This window comes from Semicossyphus pulcher, unplaced genomic scaffold, assembly GCF_022749685.1.
Source record: "Semicossyphus pulcher isolate SPU_LCO1_2020_fin unplaced genomic scaffold, fSemPul1.0.p SCAF_8, whole genome shotgun sequence".
Classification (NCBI taxonomy): domain Eukaryota; kingdom Metazoa; phylum Chordata; class Actinopteri; order Labriformes; family Labridae; genus Semicossyphus; species Semicossyphus pulcher.
The window spans coordinates 26,577,501-26,602,149 of NW_027211759.1; the positions used below are offsets into that span (position 1 = coordinate 26,577,501).

General features: G+C 46.7%; 1 protein-coding gene across 1 annotated transcript in view; it reads right to left on the reverse strand.

Moving 5' to 3' along the window:
* LOC138613372 (cytosolic carboxypeptidase 4) overlaps positions 1-24,649 on the reverse strand; it is a 70,971-nt gene that overhangs the window by 23,498 nt on the left and 22,824 nt on the right. The window contains 11 exon segments of the mRNA XM_069687034.1: positions 514-662; positions 885-965; positions 1,055-1,138; positions 6,735-7,001; positions 7,320-7,410; positions 9,321-9,498; positions 11,039-11,155; positions 11,401-11,468; positions 11,583-11,748; positions 13,965-14,173; positions 23,051-23,088. Of these exon segments, the coding sequence (XP_069543135.1) occupies positions 514-662; positions 885-965; positions 1,055-1,138; positions 6,735-7,001; positions 7,320-7,410; positions 9,321-9,498; positions 11,039-11,155; positions 11,401-11,468; positions 11,583-11,748; positions 13,965-14,173; positions 23,051-23,088 (1,448 nt within the window).

Below are 24,649 nucleotides of genomic sequence, written 5' to 3' on the forward strand. Positions count from 1 at the left end.
TTGGTGCAGACCCTCGTGAGACCCTTCCCTCTGCATCTATTCTGTTGTTTTACATTGCACGGGACGTTTTCGGGGGGGGTGCGGTCATGGTTCCCTGAGCCAATCACAGCGTAGAGGTGAATGTGGGTTCAAATTAGCAGCTGGACCCCATTCAGACCGGCCAACATGGTGAAAGAGCGATGTAGAGTTGGCCTTCTTTCTGTTGGACAGATAGGTGCCTCAGACCGGGTAGGACAAGTTAACCGGCGGTTAGCATGCTAGCACAAAGCTAACCGTGATGCTGTCGGTGTTAGCTTGGCGGGATGGACGTGTTCTCACACGACAGAGTGAGAGGGAGCTTCTGGTGACGAAGAGCCCAGGAGGAGGAGGGGCCCAGTTTGAATATTGTTGACAAAATGCAAGAAAAAATCCTCCTCATTAAACCTTTAAATTATCATCCCTAAATGTTCAACTTTACAGACTTTAGATGTCACACACACACACACACACACACACACACAGACACAGTCTCACCGTAGTTGAACTGGCTGTTGCTCTTCTCACAGTTGATGACATTGAAGCGGTACGGGACATCTGGCAGCATGTTACTGACCTCAAAGTAGAACCACTGAGTGTGCTGGGAACAGTTAGCATCCGCGTTCAGGATCAGGTCGTATTCAAACCTGTGGGGGGGGGGGGGGGGGGGAGAGGAGAGGAGAGGAGAGGAGAGGAGGGGAGAGGAGAGGAGAGGAGAGGAGGGAAGAGGAGAGGAGGGGAGGGGAGGGTTGAGGAGAGAAAGACTTGTTTAATCTGTGTTGGTTTCTGTCTTTTCTGAGTTTCTGACAGTTTATTGTCTCAGCTCGTGCTGTGTGTGTGTGTGTGTGTGTGTGTGTGTGTGTTCATACCTGCGGACCTGCACAGCCTTCCTCAGGTTCCCACATTCAAACTTGGAGTAAAACCTCAGAGAGTCAGACGGACAGTGCAGGCTGCAGAGACACAGACAGGTAATAATAACCTTCATCACATTTTCACTGTTAACCACTAACACATACAGTCCAGTACACAGTTTACCTACCTGCTGTCTTCCAGGTCAAACACCACCTGGTTGATGATGTCATCAGTATTCAGGAAGCGTCTGACGTCTTCAAACACTTTGTGCCTGATAAATCAAACACACGGTATGAGTGAGGACGAACATGACCTTCAGAGCAGCTGCAGAGGTCACTGAGCTCTGAGGGAAAGTTTGACATGATTACATGTTTATTCATGTGACGGTCACAGAGATGATCTATGATGTTTGGTTAACGTCAAAGAAAAGTTCAGTAGGCTGCTTTCAGTTCACCTCCCAGGCACTGCTGAGGTGCTCTTTAGCAAGGCGCTAAACCCCTGAGTGCTGGGCCTGTTTGTTAGTATCTTGTTACGTACGTGATATTAATGACACATACAGTATAAGTGAAGGTACATGTTTGGTCACACAGGATGTAAACACCTGTCTCTGTGTAGCTCACCCATCCAGCTCAGCTCTCTCTCACTCCTCAGAGCTCACCTCCTGACTTCCTCCTTCACTCCATCACAGTGACTCAGGTAACTAACCCTAGTAACAGATACAGGCCATAATAAGCTGCCTGCACAGACGGTCCATGCAGACATGTTTCAGTGAGGACAGTCTGCTCCTTTCTGTCGCCTGCGTTTTTTTGTTTCTTTGCTCTTGTCATTTCCACAGCTCCACTCATGAAGAACACAGACATTAGAGTCAGTGTGAGCAGTGGACATGTTCAGACTGTGCTCAGCTCAGTGAGGAGCAGACAGAGAGGACCTAAAGGCTCCTCTGATCTGATTCTCTGAGACTATTCACCCACCAAGCAGCCCAAACGCCATTGGCATTAGCATTAGCATTAGCTCTGTTAAAGGGCCGCACACAGAAATGTTCCTGTTCTTATAGGACGAGCGCCGACAGACTGACGACATGATGAGATTAAGTTCAGTGAAATGACATCTTTTTAAATGTCATGACGGAGGAGAGACATTAGAGAGCTAATGTAGGCACATAAACACACATGAGCACACACACTTCTACACACACATGGAGCCACGATGACATAAAGGTTTATCATACACACACATGCAATAACATGAGCTGTATAAGCCACAGTGAGGTGTGAGATTACAGGTGAATTAAGTGAATACACAGACGTGTTAAACTGTATGTGTCCCTGCTTCAGAGGGAGGCTCCATTTGAACACGTCTCTGTGGTACAGATAAAACTCTCTCTGGGTTCATGAGAGGAGCATGTTAAACACAGCTAGTGTCACTCATTCAAAGGGATCGCAGTAAACGGATCAAATAACCGGCTGCATAATAAGCACTGAGCTGAGGCTGCTGTAAATGTCAGGAAACCTTCAGAGAGGCAGACTACACTGTTAGAGGCTGACACGCTGCAGCCTGAACCTCATGCCTGTTATCTTACATCACTTCTGCATATGTAAACATATTTCCTGCTGTTATTCATTATTATTACTTTAACAGCACACACAGAGCTCTCAATGACTCATCATATGGATGAATCCCAGCTTTAGCAGTGAAAGGGTCAAAGGTCAGCGCTCCTGCGATGGAGAACGATGGATGTAAACTGCAGAGAAGAGGAGCAGCTCAACCATCCAGAGATACATGAGAGCAGAGCACACTGTGAGCCCTCCTGGCTGTAGCACTGCATGTTCACAGTCCTCAGTGATCACTGTGGATGTTATGAATAACTGTACAGTGTTACTTTAAGTGTATTTTCCAGAACAGTCTAACATGATGGAAGATGAAGGCTGAAATAGTTACTATGGTTACAATACAGCATGACTGAAGTTGAGGGACGCTCAAACAGACTCATGATGTTTACAGTATGAGGAGGTGTCGCACAGACGGAGCTGCACTGACAGGCGTGTGTTCACAGAGCACACAGACCGGACATGTTACAGGCCCCTGATAACATCACCATGTCCTTTAACTTTGCCTCTCTGTGTTTGTGACTCTCATTTTGATAAGACATTTATTTAGCGCAGCGTTTTCTTGTGCAGCACGTTTGTGAAGTTTTTGGTTCTGGATGTGTGATTAAAGAAAACGCGTCGTGCTTCAGAAGATGTTTAAAATGGAGACAATCTGCACTCACAGGATGTGTTTCACATTTGTGTTTACGTGTGTACTTCAGTAAATCAGTAAAAACTGTAAAACCACACTGAATCCTGGTGATGATCAGTGACCTCCACCTGTTCACAGAGACCTGCTTCAGAACTAAAGCGGCACACAGCTCTCTGAGTCCTCATCAGAGTCTGCTCATATTATCAGTAGAATCATGTATACATGGCGTACACAGACGCACAGCCCTTATTAACCGAGCTACATCAGAACACGGCTTCAGCTCAGTGCTGCCTTACACAAGGAGAGAAACACAGCAGAGGGACTGATGGAGGACGAGGAGAAATAAAGAGATGAAAGGAAGAAAAGACACAAAGAGGGAATAAATGAAGAAAGAAATTGAGTCACAGAGAGCAATCTGAAGGAGACAGGGCGACAGAATGAGCTGTCACATCTTCCGGAGAGGAGGAAGAGGGCGTAATAAAAGAACAGATGGGGAAATAATGGAATGTGACAGGGAGGCTGAGAGAGAGCGCAGAGAGTGGGAAGACAGTAATGAGTGAGAGGACAATGAGAACGGAGGAGGCTGGATGGAGGAGAGAAACAAGAGGGGAAGAGTGTGTGAGGGAGAGAGAAGAGTCTTCTGTCTGCAGACAGGATCAGGAGGAGATTTCGAGTGACAGTTTGTCCACACTGCAGGTCACAGTGAGTCTCACACACACACACACCAAACTAAACATGTCAAATCCCTCCTCACAGAGCAGCAACAACACCTCCTGATGTCACCTGTACTATACGCTGTATGCTTCCCCTCTCGAACCCTATGTAGATGGTGGAAGGTGTGCAGTCTAAAGTGAGTGAGTAAAGTTTAGGGCATGTCCGACCCTTGTTTGCTCGTAGCACAGCGCACAATCTGGGTGCACCCGAGGCGCAAGGAGCAAAGAGGTTGGCCCTGGATTATTCATAGGCATGTTTTCAGCATAACGTGAATCAAATCAATCAGAGAGTCAGCTCTCATTCCCTTTAAGAGCCCGGTGCGCCCGCAGGTGTGACAAGTTAAAAAGTTATACTCGTATAGTTACGGCCACAACAAAGGAAATGTTTGGAAATGTTATGTGACCAGTAACATATGAAGAAGGACACCATACCCGAGTACAAGTTTCAAAAAGAAAAAGAAAAAAACAATGCCATGATAATTACCAAAGCTATGGGAGTCTGGAGGTCTGGCCAAAAAGAACAAAAGGAGTGAGGAAGTCTGGGCCATCCACACAATGGGCTGTAGGACCCAACGCTTCCCCCGCTACGCTAACCTAGTAAAAATTATAAATAAACTAAACTAGACATTAAGCCGTGAAAGCTACACTACCAGACCTCCAGCATCAAAAGGAAAGAAAAAGCAAAGTGAGAGACTGAGCTCCTGCTCCAGCTTCCGTTATAAAGGAGGGGCAGGGCCAAAAGCAAGGGGCGGAGCCAACAGCACTCAAGCCACCTGAGAGGAAGGAAAGCAGTTGGGGGGGGAGCGCGTAACATACAGTTTACATGGTTTACTTTATTGTTCAAATTAAGATGTAGCGCTGTTTATCTGTAATCTACTAAGTGATATGAGCTAGATTGTCTGGGATCGATTGCTTTTGTCTCCACCCACGTACCTGGGAGATCTGCTGTGTTTTCCTCACTCTACTAAACGCTACTGTTGAGGAAACATCGCTGAATCACTCTTCTGTCTCCCCTCCTTCAGGTATGTCTCTGGTCATAAACAGAGCGAACATGTCGGAAGTATCCTGCTCACAGAGACGGTATTATTGTGATGTTTGAGCAAGATAAGGTTTTGTGAACAGTAGAGGTTAGCTTGTTAACGAGCCCCTGCTCCATGCAACAGGATGACCCGTGGCTGAGGGTAGCCATTATTTAGCTTCACATGTGAACCGGTAGACGTACATGTTTTCTGTGTTTTGATTCATGCACGTTTATGAGTTGGTGAGGATTTAATCTTGTTTCATGTTTCACAGTAATGTGAGAGGAAGTGATTTAGAACAGTTCAGTACAGTGAAATGTTTTGCTTAGATAAGGTGTGTGTGTGCTTCCTGCCTCAGCTTGCTACTGTAGAAATGTTGTGAATGTGTATTTGTGTAAAGTGTTGTACTTATGTGAATGTGTTTACTGACTCCTGAAACATCGCTGAATCACTCCCATGATTATTTCTCCCCTTTTCAGAGGTGTAACACAGGCAGGCTGTTTACACGGCGGAGTTCAGTCTTTTTTTCCACTGTGCCCCTGCACACGCAGAACACACACAGGTCACTGTACGATACATGTTGAAGCACGGATTGATGTTAAAGCCGGTGAAGCGATCCCACTGCCCAGCAGGAACCAACATGAAGAGAGACGCTGTGAACGTTTACACACGAGGCACAGCATTGAGGATTTAAGTCTCCAGACGGACAGGATCTCATGTTTATTAAAGTTCTGTGTGCTGACCATCAAAAAAGGTCGGCTGTAAATGTTTATTTACTTCTTGTTGCTGCTGGATCACATGACTGTGTTCTCGTGTGTAACTGAGCCTGGACAGTGTTTTAATATCTGTGGGCACGATTGTTGGTGCCACAGGGAGTTATGTTTGAGGATTATAATAAATGTACCTCTTAGTTACGTGTTACATGTTACGTGAGAGCTTGGTGTCTCGGCAGTGTTTGGCCCGTGTGTGGCTCGAGCAGGAATCTCCCTGAGGTGAAGCAGGTGTGTGTGGAGGTGAAGCAGGTGTGTGTGGAGGTGAAGCAGGTGTGTGTGGAGGTGAAGCAGGTGTGTGTGGAGCATAGACTGTATAAAAAGATGGACGACATGACAGCTCCCTAAAAGTGAAGCCAAAACATTTCAGGCGCCCCCTGCTGACTGGCTGCCGTATAGCTCATAAAGCCCGCCTCCTCCATGTTAACAGGTGGGACATGAGTCAAACTATACAATCAAAATACACGTCAAATCAATTTTTCTCAAACATGGTTTCTGTCATTATAGTTAGTTCTCATCATGCGTCGTCCATCTACATATACAGTCATTGGTGTGGAGGTGAAGCAGGTGTGTGTGGAGGCAGATCGGAAACAAACCGAAAGCAGTATCATGCCTTAAGGAGATGAGGAAACCAAAGCTTGCAGTCTGTCCCATAAACAACGATATTTCACTGTATCTGCAAACACACTGCTCTTTCCTCATGATTGAAAGTGCTGCTGTGCGTCCCATGTGAGTGACAAACAGACTTGTGGTGTGAACACTCCGATGTATGTCCATAATGTGCCCTCTAAATAGCAGAGACATAGACTTTAGACTTTAGAGCAGGTTTTTGTTGGTCTAAGGAGCAGTCGCTTTCTGCGTCCTCAAGAAAGCAACGCGCCGCCCGTTTGCCTGACCACACCTCATTTTAAGACCAATACGCCCATGGGTGCTAACGGTGGTGCAAGATTACTTGCTATTTACACAACGTGGGCGCTGGGCGTGAAAATGACAACTGCACCGGGTGGAAGATAGCAATGACACATGTGCTGCGCGCTTTGCGTTGGGTGGACGATAGGGCCTTAGTGTCATTTAGACTCTACAGACACTGCTGCACATTTTCAACCTGAGAAGAAGAGTCTGAGTACCTCTGCACGTTGGGTCTGCGGGGGGCCATGGCTTCGTGTCCCAGTGGGGGGAGGTGACCCCAGAAGTCTGGGAAGGCCAGGATGCTGAACCCAGGGATGGACCTGGTTCTGGTGGCCACAGCGTGGTACAGTCCTGGTTCATGGTGAGGGATACAGGGTCCGTGTCGCTCCAACAGCCTGTCAATCATCGTATGGTGGGTGGATTCTTCTGCTGCTCCCTTCTCTTCATCCTGCTCGTCCCCTCTCTGACCTGGAGGGGCTTCCTCCCTGTGAGCAGAACAATGCAGAGGTCAGACTGCAGGAAGAACCAACCACAGACAGACAGCAGCTTTTAAAGAGGTGAGCCTGATGGAGAGACTCCGAGATACAGGAGGGGTCAGGAAGAAGCAGACTGATGGAAGCAGAGTCACATCAGAGTCACACAAACACTCTACACACAGGTTATAACACACTGAGTGACACACTGTACATGAACACCAGCACACACAGGTCAGCACCCTGGACTTACACACAACATCCTTGTTTCTAAGTTCTGTTCTATGTTAGAGTCCAAACTGAAGCAGAGCAGAGGGTGTGTCAGCGTACCTGGCCTCTCTCACCATGGTCCTGATGTTGGGGCTGGTGCTCAGGAAGCTTCTGTGACTGTGAAAATTAGCACCTTCACACTGAGCAGCAGCTGCACGCACACACACACACACACACACACACACACACACACACACAGAAACAGTGTGTCATATAGGACGATAAACAGGCTGTGTGTTTGAAACATGGAGGACGTGTTCAGAGCAGTGTTAATTTTGGCAGCTGTTTTAGATTCAGTCTTCAGATGAAAATGTCCCTGTCTCTGTGAGCACGCTCAGAGCCTGAAGCAGAGAGCCCGTCCGATACCTGTTATCGGTCTTCTGACAGACAGCTCAGACGCACTGGGGGGAAATGTGCATTTTGAATGTCCGACAGCCACGACTAACATTTTAGTCTCATCTCATTAATGAAAACAAAACATGCGTGTCGTCAGAGTTTTTATTATCAGCGATCCATTTTCCACGACGAAGATGAGACGAGCTAAAAAAAGATGGTTGACGAACATTTTTCATCGTTATTTAATGACGTTAAGGAAACAAACACTACGAGGTTTCTCTTTATTATTCTGTGATAATGGCACACTTATACTTCAGTGTTTTATTTTGAAAAGGTTTCTGCTGGGTGGACCAAAGTTAATTTGACTGCACATACACTCACCAGCCACTTTATTAGGTACACCTGTTCGACTGCTCGTTAACACAAATATCTAATCAGCCAATCACATGGCAGCAACTCAATGCATTTAGGCATGTAGACACGGTCCAGACGAGCTGCTGAAGTTCAAACCGAGCACCAGAACAGGGAGGAAAGGTGATTTAAGTGACTTGAACGTGGCACGGTCGTTGTTGGTCTGATCTACTGGGATTTTCCCGCACAACCATCTGTGGGGTTCACAGAGAATGGTCGGAGAAAGAGACAATATCCAGTGAGCAGCAGATCTCTGGGCAAAAGAGTCTTGTTGATGGCAGAGGTCAGAGGAGAGAGGTCAGACTGGTTCGAGCTGGTAGAAAGGCAACAGTGACTCGAATAACCACTCGATACAACCGAGGTCTGCAGAAGAGCATCTCTGAAAGCACAACACGTCGAACCTTGAATCAGATGTGCTACAGCTGCAGAGGACCACACCAGGTTCCTCCTATCAGCTAAGAACAGGAAACTGAGGCTACAATTCACACGAGCTCAGCAAAACTGGACAATAGAAGATGGAAAGATGTTGCCTGATCTGATGAGTCTCGATTTCTGCTGCCACATTCGAATGGTAGGGTCAGAGTTCGGCATGAACAACATGAAAGCATGGATCCACGCTGCCTTGTATCAACAGTTCAGGCTGCTGCTGGTGTAATGGAGTGGGGGATATTTTCTTGGCACACTTTGGGGCCTTAGTACCAATTGAGCATTGTTTAATTGCCACAGCCTACCTGAGTATTGTTGCTGACCATGTCTGTCCCTTTATGACCACAGTGTCCCCATCTTCTGATGGCTACTTCCAGCAGGAGAACACGTCATGTCACAAAGCTCAGATCATCTCAAACTGGTCTCTTGAACATGACAATGAGTTCACTGAACTCAAACGACCACATCTCAGTCCAACAGAGCACCTTTGGGATGTGGTGGAACGGGAGATTCGCATCATGGATGTGCAGCCAACAAATCTGCAGCACTGCGTGATGCTATCACGCCAATGTGGAGCAACATCTCTGAGGAGTGTTTCCAGCACCTCGTTGAATCTGTGCCACGAAGAATGAAGGCAGCTCTGAAGGCAAAAGGGGTCCAACCCGGTACCAGCAAGGTGCACCTAATAAAGTGGCCGGTAAGTGTGTATCTCAGTATAACTCAAGGTGCTCGGTGCAATACAACTACAGGTGAGTCAGATGGTACTACAGTGTCAGTCTGATGTTTAAACAAGCCGCTGTTGGCCAGAGCTGCTGCTAATGTGATGTGTGTCAGTGTTGGTGCAGGCGTTAGCTGTCAGGTGAACCCTCTTGTTGCAGCATATCTGACCTGGTGTGTGTCCCTCTGTGGAAACGTCTCTCTCTGAGGAGGTAGACGAGTCCGTCCTGCCGCTGCTCCTCCTTCTGTCCCTCCTGGAGGGACGAGGAGAGAGCCCCGCCTCCTCATCTGATGAAGACGCTGACGATGCTGCTGAGCTCTCCTCTGACTCTGAGCTCAGATCCAGCTCCTGTGAGACACAGATGAGGGTTTACAGTCATGTGATCTTCAGCTTCACTCAGACAAACATGATGAGGCAGCAGCATGCAGCCGAATCCTCCCTGACAGGTGCTGCTCACAGCTTTGGGTTTGTTGTGTAAGTAATATAAGTGGTCATGTGACAGTGGTTCTTCCACATGTGAGGAGCACTAACATGTTATAACCTCTACAAAGAGGTGACAGCAGGTTTCTGTGCAAGTACACCCCAACATGACCTCTGACCTCTCTTCAAAATACATTATGCATGGTCCTGCTGTAATAATGGGTCAGCGTGAGCTCTGTGATGTGGAGGAGGTGTCATCAGAGCAGCTTTAATCCCAATAATAGATCCTGACAGATTATCAGAGTGATTCCTATTAGTGACATATTAACACCTTCATCAGGAGGCACATTCATCCTCTTTTACATGACATGAAACATTATCACAGAGCCAGACACTCATTCATTACCTCCATCTGTCTCTGACTACATCTATTTCTGTCTCTCTTTCTCTCTCTCTCTCACACACACACACACGCACGCGCGCGCACACACACACACACACACACACACACACACACACACTTCTGGACCAAAACTACACTTCACACAGAAAACGGCGTCAAAATACGATGAACGGATGCTGATGTTTCTCTGCTGGATCAGAACAGAAATAATATTTCCCATCATCAATGACCGAATGCATCTTTACACTAACAGGTTATCAGGATGCAAACAGGTGTGTACATCACACCCTGGTGAAAGCTTCAGGTGAAGGTTACAGCAGGTCTCTGACTGTCCCAGCCTGTTTGATCAGCCTTCATCTCCAGAGGACACAGCATGTCCTCTCTGTGATTAGTCTTGTCTTTCCTCCTAGCAGCCATGACGGTGCAGGAAATTAAACACACACACACACACACACACTCTGTCATTTCCTGTCTGTGTCTCTAATCAGTCATGTCCTCCTGCAGTAACGTCCATGCCTTCTCTCCGTGCTCTCTCTCAGTGACTTATGTGATGCTCCAGGTCAGTTTTTCAGTCCTCCTCATAGCACAGAGAACCACCTGCTGAGTTAAGGAGTCGTAGGCTGCTTCTCATGGCTCTTATAATGCATCCATGCTTCCTTCACTTGCACCCTTCACTTGCGTCTTAGTCCCTTCTACCAGAGATGCATAGAGAGATGCGAGGAAACCAGGAGAGGAGAGAGGAAACCAGGAGAGGAGAAAGGAAACCAGGAGAGGAGTGGAGAAAGGAAACCAGGAGAGGAGAGAGGAAACCAAGAGAGGAGAGAGGAAACCAGGGGAAGAGAGAGGAAACCAAGAGAGAGGAGAGGAAACCAGAAGAGGAGAGAGGAAACCAAGAGAGGAGAGAGGAAACCAGGAGAGGAGAGAGGAAACCAGGAGAGGAGAAAGGAAACCAGGAGAGGAGAGAGGAAACCCAGGAAACCTAGAATTTGTTTTTAAAATGAGTGTGTGTGTTTGTTTGTGTGTGCGTGCGTGCGTGCATGCGTGCGTGCGTGTGTGTGTGCGTGCCTGGAAGTCATGGGAGAGTTCAGGACAGAGGTAGCTGTAATGTGTCAGCAGCTCTTTGGGTCTGTCAGGGTCCGGACGGAGACGTAGTTTGTTCAGGTCCGTCTCCAGGTCGTCGTCCTGAAAACACCAAGTTTGATTGGGTCATTTAGACTCTTTCTGCTGGTACTTTAAAACAGTGTTTGTTGACTAACCAAACTTTGTCATGCAAAACGAATGTTCTAATTGATGATATGTTTTATTATCTATGTCAGAAATACACACTTTGCTGCAGTATTCAAATCACTTTTCTCTTCACTAGCGCCTGTAACACTGGCCTCATGTCAGACAGCTGGTCCTCTTGAACATGCTAGTGTCACACTCACGTAGTCTCCGCTCTCTGCCTCCTGGTTATCTTCAGCCTCCTCCTCATCACTCTCCTCGCTGCTCTCATCTGGAGACACAGAAAACGCACTCTATCTGTGTCCACTTACAGTTTTGCTAAAGTAAAGTGATCCAGGTTGTCGCTGCTGTCGAAGGTCTCATGAAGTGAATGTTGAAACTGTACCTGGAGCCATGTTCATCTCAGGGGGCACCTGTGGTTGTGTGGGCAGGGGGAAGGTGTATGCAGACTGATCTGAGGTCAGTGGTAGAGGTGTTTTAGGGAGACACTTCCTCATCAGCTGCACGGACGGCTCCACCAGACACTCCCGACCTTTAGTTAACAGACACGTCTGCAGAGGAACACACAGAAACAACATGAAGCAGCAGATCTCAAACGTTTGTGACGGTCTAAATGTTTCTTCTCTTACTGCATCATTAACCCCGTCATCTTGACTCTTAGTGTCAGCAAACCTCATCAAAAGCAGTGTTTCTACAAGCTGCTCTATTTTAATGGCTGGAAATGTTCAACATTTTTTCTGCAGTAAAACAGGTGATACAGGTGATGATAAAACAGACACATATCTGTTTCTTGGTCTCCAGACACTTCTACAAAATTACTAGTGTAATTTAAATGTTGAATTCATCAATGTCTCTGTTCCTACAAACTTTCAGACTCTTGAATCCTTGTCTAAGCTGCTGTTGTAAACTTCCTCCCCACCCCCACTATTCAAATACTTCTGGGTAATTCTGACCTACAAAGCTGAATACTGTTCATTTCAAACTGGCACTGTGTGAATACACATTATACCTGATCTGGTATAAACTTCACCTTGGACACCTTACTTTCAGGGTTTCTGAATGACTATCAACAAGTCCCTAATCTTCCATTCTTTAAATAGTGATGATGTGAAATGTGGAGTTCCTCAGGGCTCTGATCTCGGTCCTCTGTTTTACTGCTTCTATATTTCTGTCACAACTACACGCTACACCTTTTCCCTGTGTTTCTCATGTGTTCCCTTCCCTTGTGTTCCTTGTTGTCTCTCTGTCTGTCTCTGGGCGTGGCCATCGTCAGTGCTCCTCACCTGCACTGCCCATCACCAAGTTTAGTGCGTACCATAAGTGAGGGTTCCATCTTCAGTCTTGACCCCCCTTCCTTCGACAGTGTAAAGGGGCATGTGCCTTGAATGGCAAGTGGAGCGACACCTGTGAGCCACTTCAGGCTTGAAGCTTCACTGATGTCACACTTGACATGCGTCATTCTCCACAATCACCTGACAAACACTTGTCCCAATGTAGCATTTATTTTAGCTGCAAGATTTTCTGTGTCTCCCTCTGTTCTGTCATTGCCCCCATTGCTCTGCACCAGTACTGCACTCTTCCTTTGAGCCCCATCACCACCCCAGCATCCACCTGTGGACTCTGACTAGGGGTTTAAGATATTTTCTCACTACTCCTCAAGTTTCTGCATGTAAAATAAATCTGTGAGGAGTGATGAGGTCGGAGCCGAGACACCAAACACAAGCTGTGTTCTGCTGCTGCAAGAAACATTTTAAAGAATCACAACGTGAGTTGTCTGACTGAACTGCTGTTAAAGTTGGCTGTTCTAGAGAAATGTCCTCTTGATTATTGCAAAACTCCAGGTTGCCTCAATATTCTTGCTTCCTCGTGTGAATGCATGCTGATAACATATTCTCCTGTGCTCTAGGACCCTCCTCTGTCACCTCTCAAGACACCAGGTGATGCACTCGTCCACTCACCGCCCACCCACCTCTCATCCCCCACTCCTCCATCTCAGAATTACCAGTCTGTAACCTGAACCTCATTAAAACCTCTTCAGCTGCTAAGACTGCGTCTTTGTTCTGCACCCTGGGTCAAAAGAAAACTGCTATTCATATATCAAATTACCCTCATGTCAATAAATATGCAGTCATTGTATTATCATCAGCCTCTATGCTGACGATGCTCAGCTCCATGTTTGAGGTGGATCATCTTTCACACAGTGTTCACTGTTAAACACTGGATGTCATGTGACTTCCTTCCCCTAAAATGACGGTTATTGTCCCTGCTCCACACAGACACCAGTTCAAACAGTGACTCTTTCTCATGTCAAAGACAGCAAAGAGTCTTTGAGCTGCGTCCTTTGTTTCACTCACAGTAAACTTCATTTGAATTGTGGTTTTTATTGTGAATAACTTTTTTCGTGTGTTGGTGTCCAGTTGTTCGGCTGCCGACAGTACAGCTCTGACGATCAGTCCAGCGAGCTGATGATGACGTTTTAATGAACTCCCTGCTGCTTCCTGCAGTTGATGTGTTACCAACACCAACTACACCCAGCTGTGACTTACTCTTACTTAATAAGAGACTCTTTACCTTTTATAATACCAAACAATAACAGAAGTCATGTGGGCTTACAGGACTGTATGGATTGGTTACCTTACCACCCCCCTCTGACTGTATGACTCTGACCCAGCCCGTCTCAGGCTCTGTGTCGGTCCTTTGATACAAGGAACCAAGTGAACCTGTGAAGACCGCCAAATCACAGCGGCTCCTTACAGTATGTGGTTACCTGTGTAGTCTGATAGAGCAGTCTGAGGCCTCCCTGTGTTAGCATGGCCTGTCTGCCTGCAGTACTGTGGGTGATCTTGTGGAGGCAGCGCAGCAGAGCATGGCAGATTTCTGTAGCTTCATGTTGAGTGTCTTTGCTGTGCCAGTCCTCATAGAGCTGCAGGAGACCGGAGCTGTAGCCCTTCGATATGGCCAAGAACACGTTCGCCTCTGTGAGGGAGAGAGACACAGCAGAGAGAGAGAGAGAGAGAGGGAGAGGGAGAGAGAGAGGGAGAGGGACAGGGACAGGGAGAGAGAGAGGGAGAGAGAGCGAGAGGAGTCAGAGCAGAAGAAAGGAAGTGCCTCTGCATGCTTCATGACTTTAAGAAAGCCTTTGACTCTGCGTGGCATGAGGGCCTACTCGCTCCTTCAGAGTGGCATCGGAGGAAACACATACGATGTTATGAAGTCTGTACACCGACAGTGAGTGTGCTGTTAAAGGAGGAGACAGGGCCGAGGAGCGAGGCAGGGATGTAACCTCAGTCCCGTCCTTTTCAATCTATATATTAATTAATTCACAAACCAATTAGAGCAGTCCACATCACCTGGCCTCAGCCTGAATGACACAGAGGTCAAAGGTCTCCTGTACGCTGATGACTTGGTGTTGCTGTCTCCACCTGAGCCTGATGCATACGTTCTGTCAGACCTGGGCCCTGACTGTTAACAAAACCAACATTACGTTTTTCAAAAGAAAACCAGAAGTCAAGAAAACACAGCATTTTGATTTGGACTCTAAAACTACACATATGTGGGCCTCAACATCAGCTGCACGGGAAGCTTCAACCTGGCTGTGAAAGATCTGAGAGACAAAGCAAGAAGGGCTTTCCCCACAATCAGACGAATATAACATTCGACATCACAATAAACTCAGGCTACAAATGTCCCAGTTTGTATTAGCACCAATAATTCTGAATGGCAGTGAAGTCTGGGGACCAAACTTCAATCAGGACTTTGACAAATGGGACAAAACAATCACAGAATGTTTCCATGCAGAGTTCTGTGTGATGACGTTTCAGACTCCACTCTGTGGGAAACATTTCAAGTGGTCAAGAGAGTTCACATTATTGCATACGAAGCATCATTAAAGAAATCACAGAAGGGACGAATGCAGGAAACTGACTCTGAGCTTTCATCATTAGAGATATCATATAGAAACACAGGAACGATGCAAAATATCCTTCATCTTAAGTATGAGTACAATACAGTATCAAGTCAGTGACCAACTTTTGCCACTCTCTATTATGACCTTGGAGACAAACCACACACACTGTTAGCTCGCCAACGCAGAGGACAACAAGCCAGAAGGGCTCTACACAAAGTAAAATCACAGGGTAGTTTTAACTGACCCTGAGGCACTAAACAGACGCTTCAAGGAGTACAATGAGGAGCTATATAGATCCAAAGCTAACAGTGATGCCAACGCCTGGTTAAAATATTTGAATATACCTAAACTAGATGCAGCCTCTTGTGAAGCCTTAAACTCAGAACTGTCGCCTGCAGAAATCATTGGCTCAAATAAAGCTTTAAAAAGGGCCAAAGCTTGGATTTTACAAGACGCTCGCAGACAGGATCACCCCAATCCTACAAAGGAGGCTCTCTGACTCAAATCAGGGTAGCTACCAACAACTCTTCATGATGCTAACATTTCTCTCTTTTTAAAACAAGACAGGGATGAAACTTACCCATCCTCATACGACCAATCTCACTGACTTTAAAATGTTCACTAAAATATTGGCATGCAGATTAAATCTATTATTCATACAGAACAGACAGGCTTCATTCCAAAGAGATGGTTAACGTAAGAAGAGTAATGGAGTAAGTCTACCTCCTTTCTCTCGGAGAGGAGCAGCAGGGATGCCTCCTCTCACCACTCGTCTTTGCATCGGCCGTGGAGCCTTTGGCAATCAGCATGAGAGGACATGCGCTCGTTAGGCCAAGAACACTGGGTGGTGCTGACCATAAGATTACGCTTTACGTGGATGACGTTGCAATTGTCTTATCTGACCCCGAGTGTTCAACCCCGCCATTAGTGCAGCTTATTAACTCCTTTGGGGAGGTCTCAGGTTATACTGTTACCTCATGCCTCTGACGGCAGACCATGACCCAACATTCATGGCCAACACACAACCTCTGACAGTATAAAATATCTGGGCATCAAAATACCTAAAAACTACAAGTCCCTTTAAAATGAATTTTACTGAAAGAGTGAACAGATTAAAGGAGAGCATAAAGAAATGGAGAATGTTACCACTGTCTGTTATTGGTCGAGTAAACGCCATTAAGCTGGTTTCTCTACACACACACACACACACACACACACACACACACACACACACAGAAAGTATGTATGGGCACCAGTTTATAAGCAGTTGTTTTATATCCAGCGCTCCAGTTTCATGTGGGTCTCACTGCCTCGTTGGGGGGCTAGTTGAATTACAGTTTTCTACCAGGTGCATGATGGGAAATAATCTCAACAGGAGGATGTCACATGTCAGGTGAGGGGAAGTCACTCATGAATAAAGTCAGAGTTTACTGTGTCACAGTCTTTATGTCCCACAGGCAGCATGAATCAGGCGAGGACGTCCTCACTAAAAGAAGCATGAAAGGAATCAGTGATCACGTTAGAGCACATGTTAAACACAGCCCATGAAGTGGCTGTAAAACGCTGTTAATGCTGCTTCATTCATCTTTAATAAGAGCTGGTTTTGTAGTCAGCAATGTTGAATGGTTTCACAAACAGCGCAGAGTGCTGGATGAGAATACATGCACTCAGTCTGGGATGAGCAGGGAAATGCAAACATTTAAATACGGACGCCAGGAAGAAAAATCCTTCATGTGTACAAACATGAGCTGATGTCAGATTAATTGGTGCCTTCATGTTCAGTCCAAACGCTGTCTGACAGATCAAAGTGAACAATGAGAGCTCGCTCTGAGACCCTCAGTCCCGTGTTGTTCTCTGCAAATTGGCTCTTTGACATGAAGAGCAGCATGATGATGCATTAATCATGAAGAGCTCAGAGCCTCTGCAGTGCTGACTCTCTGACTGTCAGCACACAAAATGTACCCAACAGATCTGAGCAGAGAGAGACACACAGAGTTTACAGAGAGAAGAAGAAAAGTGTGTGTTTGCTGAGTTTACCTGCAGTCTCAGGAGGTTTCACACAGACAGGAGGCGGATTCTTCTCCTGCTGATCTTCTCTTCACCGGAGTCACAGGGCAGGTCTGCACAGTGTGTGCATGAAAGACGCTCTGAGTGAGCTGAACTTTCGGAGCCTTCTTTAGAGATCTAAAATATACGTGTGAGGGGTTCACAAAGAAATACAGGAGCTACAGATGGAGGATAAAAGTGAGATTAGGGTTCGGGCTATATGGAGAGTTCCTCAGCAGTATGTTAGGGGATCTGATATTATTACAATGATCTTTTGTAAGATAAAAAATGATGGCAGCAGTGATTAACTGTTTTGACTTGGTATATCAAGTGAAACCATGCCAACGACTCCTGTCTGCAGTTTAGAGAAACAGCAGCTTCACGTTTTATTTGTTTGTTTTTAACATAAAGTCTAAGTGGATAAAGGAGTTCTAACGTGTTTCATTCATCGGGTCTTCTTGAGAGGAGGAGACGCTGGAGGAAGTTCAGCTTATGATAGAAACCTCATGAACACTGAAGGAAGCCTAAGCTTTAAAGTGAGCAGAGACAGCTCAGCTCACAGCCACTCCTGACCTGCTGGGCACAGGAGAGGGTCAGGAAGGGCTGTGAGGTAGACAACATCCGTTCATGTTATTAAACTCTATTCTATAAAGCCTAACTAATGCACCGTCCGTCTGTATTACAATACTCTGCGCTCATACAACACCCAGAACCATTTAGAGCCAACAGACAAGGACAGGGCCAAGAAGTCAGCAGCGGCGTGTCGCAAGCTGTCCCATTTCAAAGGCTCCTTCAGATGCGTCCTCCTTTTCCCGGGCCGTGAAGGATCCATCAGGAGCATCCTTCATGGTCAATGTATCCCAAGATTCATGACGGCCGAGGAAACACTTTAAATGTAAAAGTTTGTGGTTTCAACTCAGTCAAAGAGCTGAGATACACATGTTAAAAAAGGAAAGAGGCCTTGAAACAAATTATCTTTAAAATAAAAGGTAAAGTTACAAAAGTTAGTTATGCTAGCTAGTTAGCCTGCTAGCATCCTGTTGCTGGGGGATGGAAGCAGCATTTGGTGACACAAGGGTAAGAGCGGGAACAGCTGGTGACACAGACAGGAAGTCCTCCGTAGACCAGACCGTCTCATTTCAGATCAGCTTTAGCGTCAACACAGACTACGAGTGACTCGTCCCTGTAGACCGCCTCCTTCGCAGGATGACGCTCCTGAACTGAGACTCAGAGTCATCAGAGACGCACCGACTGGCTTGGTCCTGATTGCTGAACGATAACAGCAGACTGCTGTAGCATCATCATCAGAGTTCATCTAACCTGCAGATATAGACAGTGTTTCATGTTTCTAAAAGCACTCAGTCTGAAGACAAGAGCAAGACAACTGATGAGTGTTTGTTCACTAACACACACACACACACACACACTCAGCTCAAACAGGTGCTCTGCCTGTAGATGACTAATGGGAAACAAAGTCCCAGAGTGCCCCCTGCAGGAAGATCTACAGTGGTACAGCACAGGAGGGAAACAATACTGAGAGAACACAGGTGTGTCTGTGAGGTGGTTCTCACAGTGACTCGTGTTGAGTTCACTGACCGATTATAAGAAGCAAAAAGAGCCAAACAAACTGACAAGTGTGGATCCGAGAGTGCATTAAAGAAATGTTTCACAGTTTTGTTTGATTATTCAATTATGAATCATATTGATTATTTAATTTAATAGAAGTCATCACTCTGTAAGCACAGTCAGCAGCTGCACACGCTGTAAAGGTGAATAACAAACAGAGCCGACGCAGAGTCACGTGTAAAACGTATCTTTAATCTGCTGCTCAGTCATTAGTTTGTAAAGTGAAACATAACTTTATTTGACTCTTTCACATCTGACAGCAACAGCTCTCCATACAACACATAAACACACGTTCCTTTAATGTGTGAAATAAACTGAAATGCATTTACCAAACAAACCGTAGACGACAACAGTCTCTGCATGCAGACACCAGACGTCATGTCAGTCAGACCGCAGAGTGCTCTGTTGGACTTCAGTCTTATTGTGAAACAATGAACGTTTACAGTCACGGATGTTTAGAGCTGCTTCTCTGTATGATCATACAGAGTCTGATGCAGTGACATCCCAGCTTCATCAGCGTTCACAGGAATGTTCTGCAACAGGGCACAGAGGGCACACACAGAGGGCACACACAGAGGGCACACAGAGGGCACACAAAGGGCACAGAGGGCACACACAGAGGGCACGAACAGAGGGCACACAGAGGGCACAGAGGGCATGCAGAGGGCACACTAGGAGGGCACACAGAGGGCATGCAGAGGGCACACACAGAGGGTACACAGAGGGCACACACAGAGGGCACACAGAGGGCACACAGAGGGCACACACAGAGGGCACACACAGAGGGCACGAACAGAGGGCACACAGAGGGCACAGAGGGCATGCAGAGGGCACACTAGGAGGGCACACAGAGGGCATGCAGAGGGCACACACAGAGGGCACACAGAGGGTACACAGAGGGCACACACAGAGGGCACACACAGAGGACACAGAGGGCATGCACAGAGGGCACACACAGTGGGCACAGAGGGCATGCACAGAGGGCACACACAGTGGGCACACAGAGGGCACACACAGAGGGCACACAGAGGGCACACACAGAGGGCACGCAGAGGGCACAGAGGGCATGCACAGAGGGCACAGAGGGCACACACAGAGGGCACGCAGAGGGCACAGAGGGCACACACAGAGGGCACACACAGAGGGCACAGAGGGCACACAGAGGGCACACAGACAGGTGAAGGTGTCTCGGCTCCAATGAGCTCTTACTGCAGCGGGACACAGGATGCTGTCAAACTGGTGTTGTACAAGTTTGTGTTGAACAACCTAAAATGCTTTCAGATGTCCATCCTGCACCCTGAATGTCTCCAAATCAACCCCGCCTCCCTCAGTAATGCTAAAACTGTCTCTAACTACAGAGTGTTATGACCCTCGGTCATAATTGTTAATGTTGTTCTCTTAACCTCATATGTGCAACTCTGTCCCCTCCTCAGTGTGTGGGTGTGTATATGTGAGAATGTGTCAGTGGGCGTGTCTAGGTGGGATGCTGCGACAGGTGGAGATTTTTCATTGGTCGGGGTTGAAGAGACTGCTGCTGCTGGATTGGCTGCTGCTGGAGGCTGCTGCTGCGGGATTGGACAACCAGCTTTTAAATTCCAGCTGACTTCAGCCTGCTGGGTCCTCCTCTCCTTCCATTCCCAACTGCCAGCATTAGCAGTGTTCTGACCAACAAGTTGTGTATATAGCCGTGAGAAGGCCAGTAAACTAGGTAGTGTGTTTCAGATTGATTGACATTTGTGTAAAAAGAGAGAAAAATAGAGCATTTAAAAAAACGCAGTTAGAGTAGGAGTGAGAAGCCCTTTTGATTTGTTCATTTTTTTCTCATGTTTTATAGGTAGGAGTTGAGGTAAGCAACTTGTCTTTTGTTTTCTGTTCGGTAAGAGTAGGGCTAATTGAGCTGATTTTTGTTTGTTATGTTGGGCATTGCTCATTCTGAAGAAAATTAAACTGCTGTTTGAATTTGAAGTGCTGTGCTGCTGGTATTTCTTGGGAATGGGAAGAGTGGGGGTCGCTCATCATGTTGTGTCTAGGTTTCCCCTAGACTGGGGACATAACAAGTGTGTAATTTCCCCTTTTCAGCAGCGACCCTGAACTCATCGTGTGGTCCATGAACTCAAACACACTCACCCTCTGCAGCTCTCACTCCTCTCTCTGTCAAAGAAACACCCGGTCACTCATGATTCCACTTGGTTTCCACTGACACTCACACTTCCTACTTTGCTTGGAGCCTGACACTTCCTGTACACATATTTCACAATAAAAGCCTTTAAACCTCCATGAATCTCAACCTGAACTATGCAGTAAAATGAATCATGTCTGACTGATGTCAGCGTTAAAGCCAGCATGTTGCACAGCAGAGGTGAGTCTGACCGGACTGTTGTAGGTGGAGGCGTTGATGTGCTGAGTGTTGGGAGTTAGCATTAACTGGTGAAAGACATCGACGTGTTCATAATGATGCTTGTTGTTCTGAAGTGACCATGTGAGCTTCTTCCTGCCTCATGTCAATAGAGTAATGTGGAGACGATCTGAAGCTCTGTTTCCAGCAGCAGCAGCCTGTTATTATCATGGCCTGCAGGGGGCAGTGTCAGTCTATCTGTCCTCCACTCTGTGTTTCCATGAGGAAAGCTCTTAATCTGGCGCCATCTTCAGGTCAACATCTTAATGTGTGCAGTATTTTGGCTGAAGACCTCATGACAGTCCCATCAGCCTCAGCTGGACAACATGCTAACATGCTAAACTAAAGATATACTCACACAGAACTGTTTCCTTTGTAATAATTGCAGAGGTCATGTGTTATCTGTGTACTGTGTTCGTCTCTGCCTCTGTCCCGGAGGAGAACAATGGAGGCTGCATGTGATTAAAGAAGGGTGTGAGTGCAGGAGGCTACACACAGCATAATGGATAACAGCAGGAGCAAACTCAAATCCAGATTTGACCTTTCAACAGGCTCAGATGGTATGATGACGAAGCACATTAATCACGCTCTTCAAACTCTTCCCCTCCAGCAGGCGTTACAGAACACTGTACGTCATCCAGACAGCATCCAGACACAGGAGCCGTCTGTTTGCGCAGGCTGTCACTGTGACCGACACTTTAATCCACGTTCTCTTATACGACCATCCACCTGTTGTGACAACCTGACTCTGCACCTTTGCACTGTTCATTGCACTATTGTCTCCTGTCTAGCGTCATGTGGAATAGGCTGATTTAAACAGATGTGTTTTGAGTTGTGACAGGACAGAGCCCTGGGGCACACCTGTAGTGACGGAGGAAGGAGTGGATTTAAAGGACTTGAGTTGAATGAACTGAGTGCGGCCAGAGAGGTAAGATGTGAACCAGTCTAATGGAGTGTGGGTGATGCCAATGGAAGTTAGCCTGTTGAGGAGGGTGGTGTGACACATGGTATCGAAGGCTGCACTAAGGTATATATATAAATGTTGTATACATTTTAAATAATGTATACATATATTTATAATTACTGTATATTAATACTTTGTAATATGTATTCATAGACCTCCGCCTACCCTCTCTGGCAGACCAACCACTGCTGGCTGATGGAAAACGCGTCACTAACTGGGCGCCGCCACAGACACCCAGTCCATAATAATACTATATACTGCAAATGTAAAGGCTTTCATCAGTGGGCCATAGGCTCAGTCACCATTGTGTTACCTCATTCAGAGAGAGAGAGACTTACAGACATTTATTTACATGAACATCTTCAGATTATCTCTTTAAGAAAACTGGAGTCAGACTCCCTGTCTGTCTCCTGTGACTCTGATGATCTAAACTTTAGGTCATTAGAGTCACAGGACACAGACAAGGACAATTCTTTAGATTCTAAAGAATGTTATTCAGAGCCTTGACATCAAACCTGATCTTTGATTATCTCACATCTGTTCAGCGTGTTAGCCTGCTGATTTAAAGACTCCCGAAGCTGCTAGCACGGCCGCACACAGGTTTAATGCTGTTTTCTAACACCTGTGCACAGCTCTTGTCTGTTTTATTTCTTTACCTGGACGAGCAGTTTATTCAGCTGCTACAAAGACGGATTTACATGGAACAATCCATCTCTTTTCAAGCCACCTGGTCACCACACAACGTACAGTAAAGTGTTTCTCAGTGAGAGGCTCCACAGCCGGGCAGCTCTCCATGTGTAACACAAACACGTCATTAACAAGAAAAAGGTGTGGGGCAGGAATGATGATGATGATGATGGTGGTGGTGGTCAGGACACCATCAGCTGGTGAATGATGAAGGTGATGTAAACTTACTTGTGCACAGCAGAGCAGCGAAGGCAGTGATGGCCGCCCTGAAGGAGAAACAGACAACAGTTAGTCTCTCTCACATGTGATCCTATTTTATATATTTATTTATTATTTTATTAAAGTGTAGATATTGTTGTGATGTAAAAAGCTGTCTCCACATGCAGACACGTTGAGGTCGTTACATGAAGCATCAGTGAGTAGCAGTGAGTGCTCTATAAATACATTTGCCTGGCCTTCCCTCACTCAAACTCAACAGCAATAAAACAGAGCTCATGGGTGTGGGTCCCAAGGTGCTGCTCCAGAAGGCTCGAGATATGCTCCGTCTCTCCATCCCCCGAAGTCTGCAACCTCGGCGTCATCCAGGCTCACATCAAATCTGTCACCAAATCTGCTTTTTAACACCTCCGTAACATTTCCAGACTCCGGCCATCACTCTCCGACTCCATGGCAAAGACCCTCATTCATGCTTCATTTCCTCCCGTCTGGACTGCTGCAACAGAGTCCTGTTCGGGTTCCCAGCAAAGCCCTGGACAGGCTCCAGTACGTCCAAAACTCAGCTGCCAGGGTTCTCACCGGCACCATGCCCTGGCAGCACTTCACCCCCACCCTCATCCACCTCCACTGGCTCCCTGTCAAGTCCCACATCACAGATAAAATCATCCTCCTCACCTACAAGTCTCTCCATTCCCTCGCCCCCCAGTGCCTAAAGGACCTACCCCATCCCTACACCACATCCCAGAGTCTGCGGTCCTCAGATACAGGCCTGCTCTCCATCCCGAACCTCGTCTGTCTTCAGACAGGCTGATGGATGGATGGAGATGTTGAATGAGGTCAGAGCAGCCCATAGTGTTGCCTTCATGGTCTGCGTGTTGTGTTGAGTGTTACTGTTGGTATTGATCGGAGGCGTGTAGCTCTGCTCTGTCTGTCAGCAGATCAATTCATCAACAGCTCCCTGCTGGTTCACCGCTAACTGCCTCTTAATTAGCCCTGTGTGTGTGTGTGTGTGTGTGTGTGTGTGTGTGTGTGTGTGTGTGTGTGTGTCCAGTGTAGTGTTACCAGCAGTAAGTAAACCAGGGTGACACTAACAGGGATCCACAGGGTGACTTGAGGTCTCGACCTCAGAGGCCACAGAGGTTGAAACTATGTTTACTGAGTGTCTGAAATGCTGCGCTCTTAAAGGGATGTGTCATTTTTATAAACAACTTTAAAAGTGAATCACGCGGCGGTAAAACACACGACAGTGACAGCTTGGGAAGGTTAACCATAGTAGTCCTTCAAATGTCGCGACTCACAGAAATATAAAGCATGACACATCAAAATAAATCTGTGATCAGAGTTAATCACAAAATAAAATGTCAGCATCATCGGAGCTCCACTTCAGCTAGGTCACCATCCTCATCCAGGACATACCTTGGGAGTCTGAGGATGTAACTATAGTATATGATGGACATGTACCCACGACTACCAGAAGTCTCTTTCTCAACCAGCTCAGCAGCTGGATTCACTTCCAGACTGTAACTGGAGGACGTAAGGATACTGACTGTCCACGACCCAAAATCTGAGGGTAGATTAACGAGGTCATTTAAATGCAACGCCCTCTAAGTT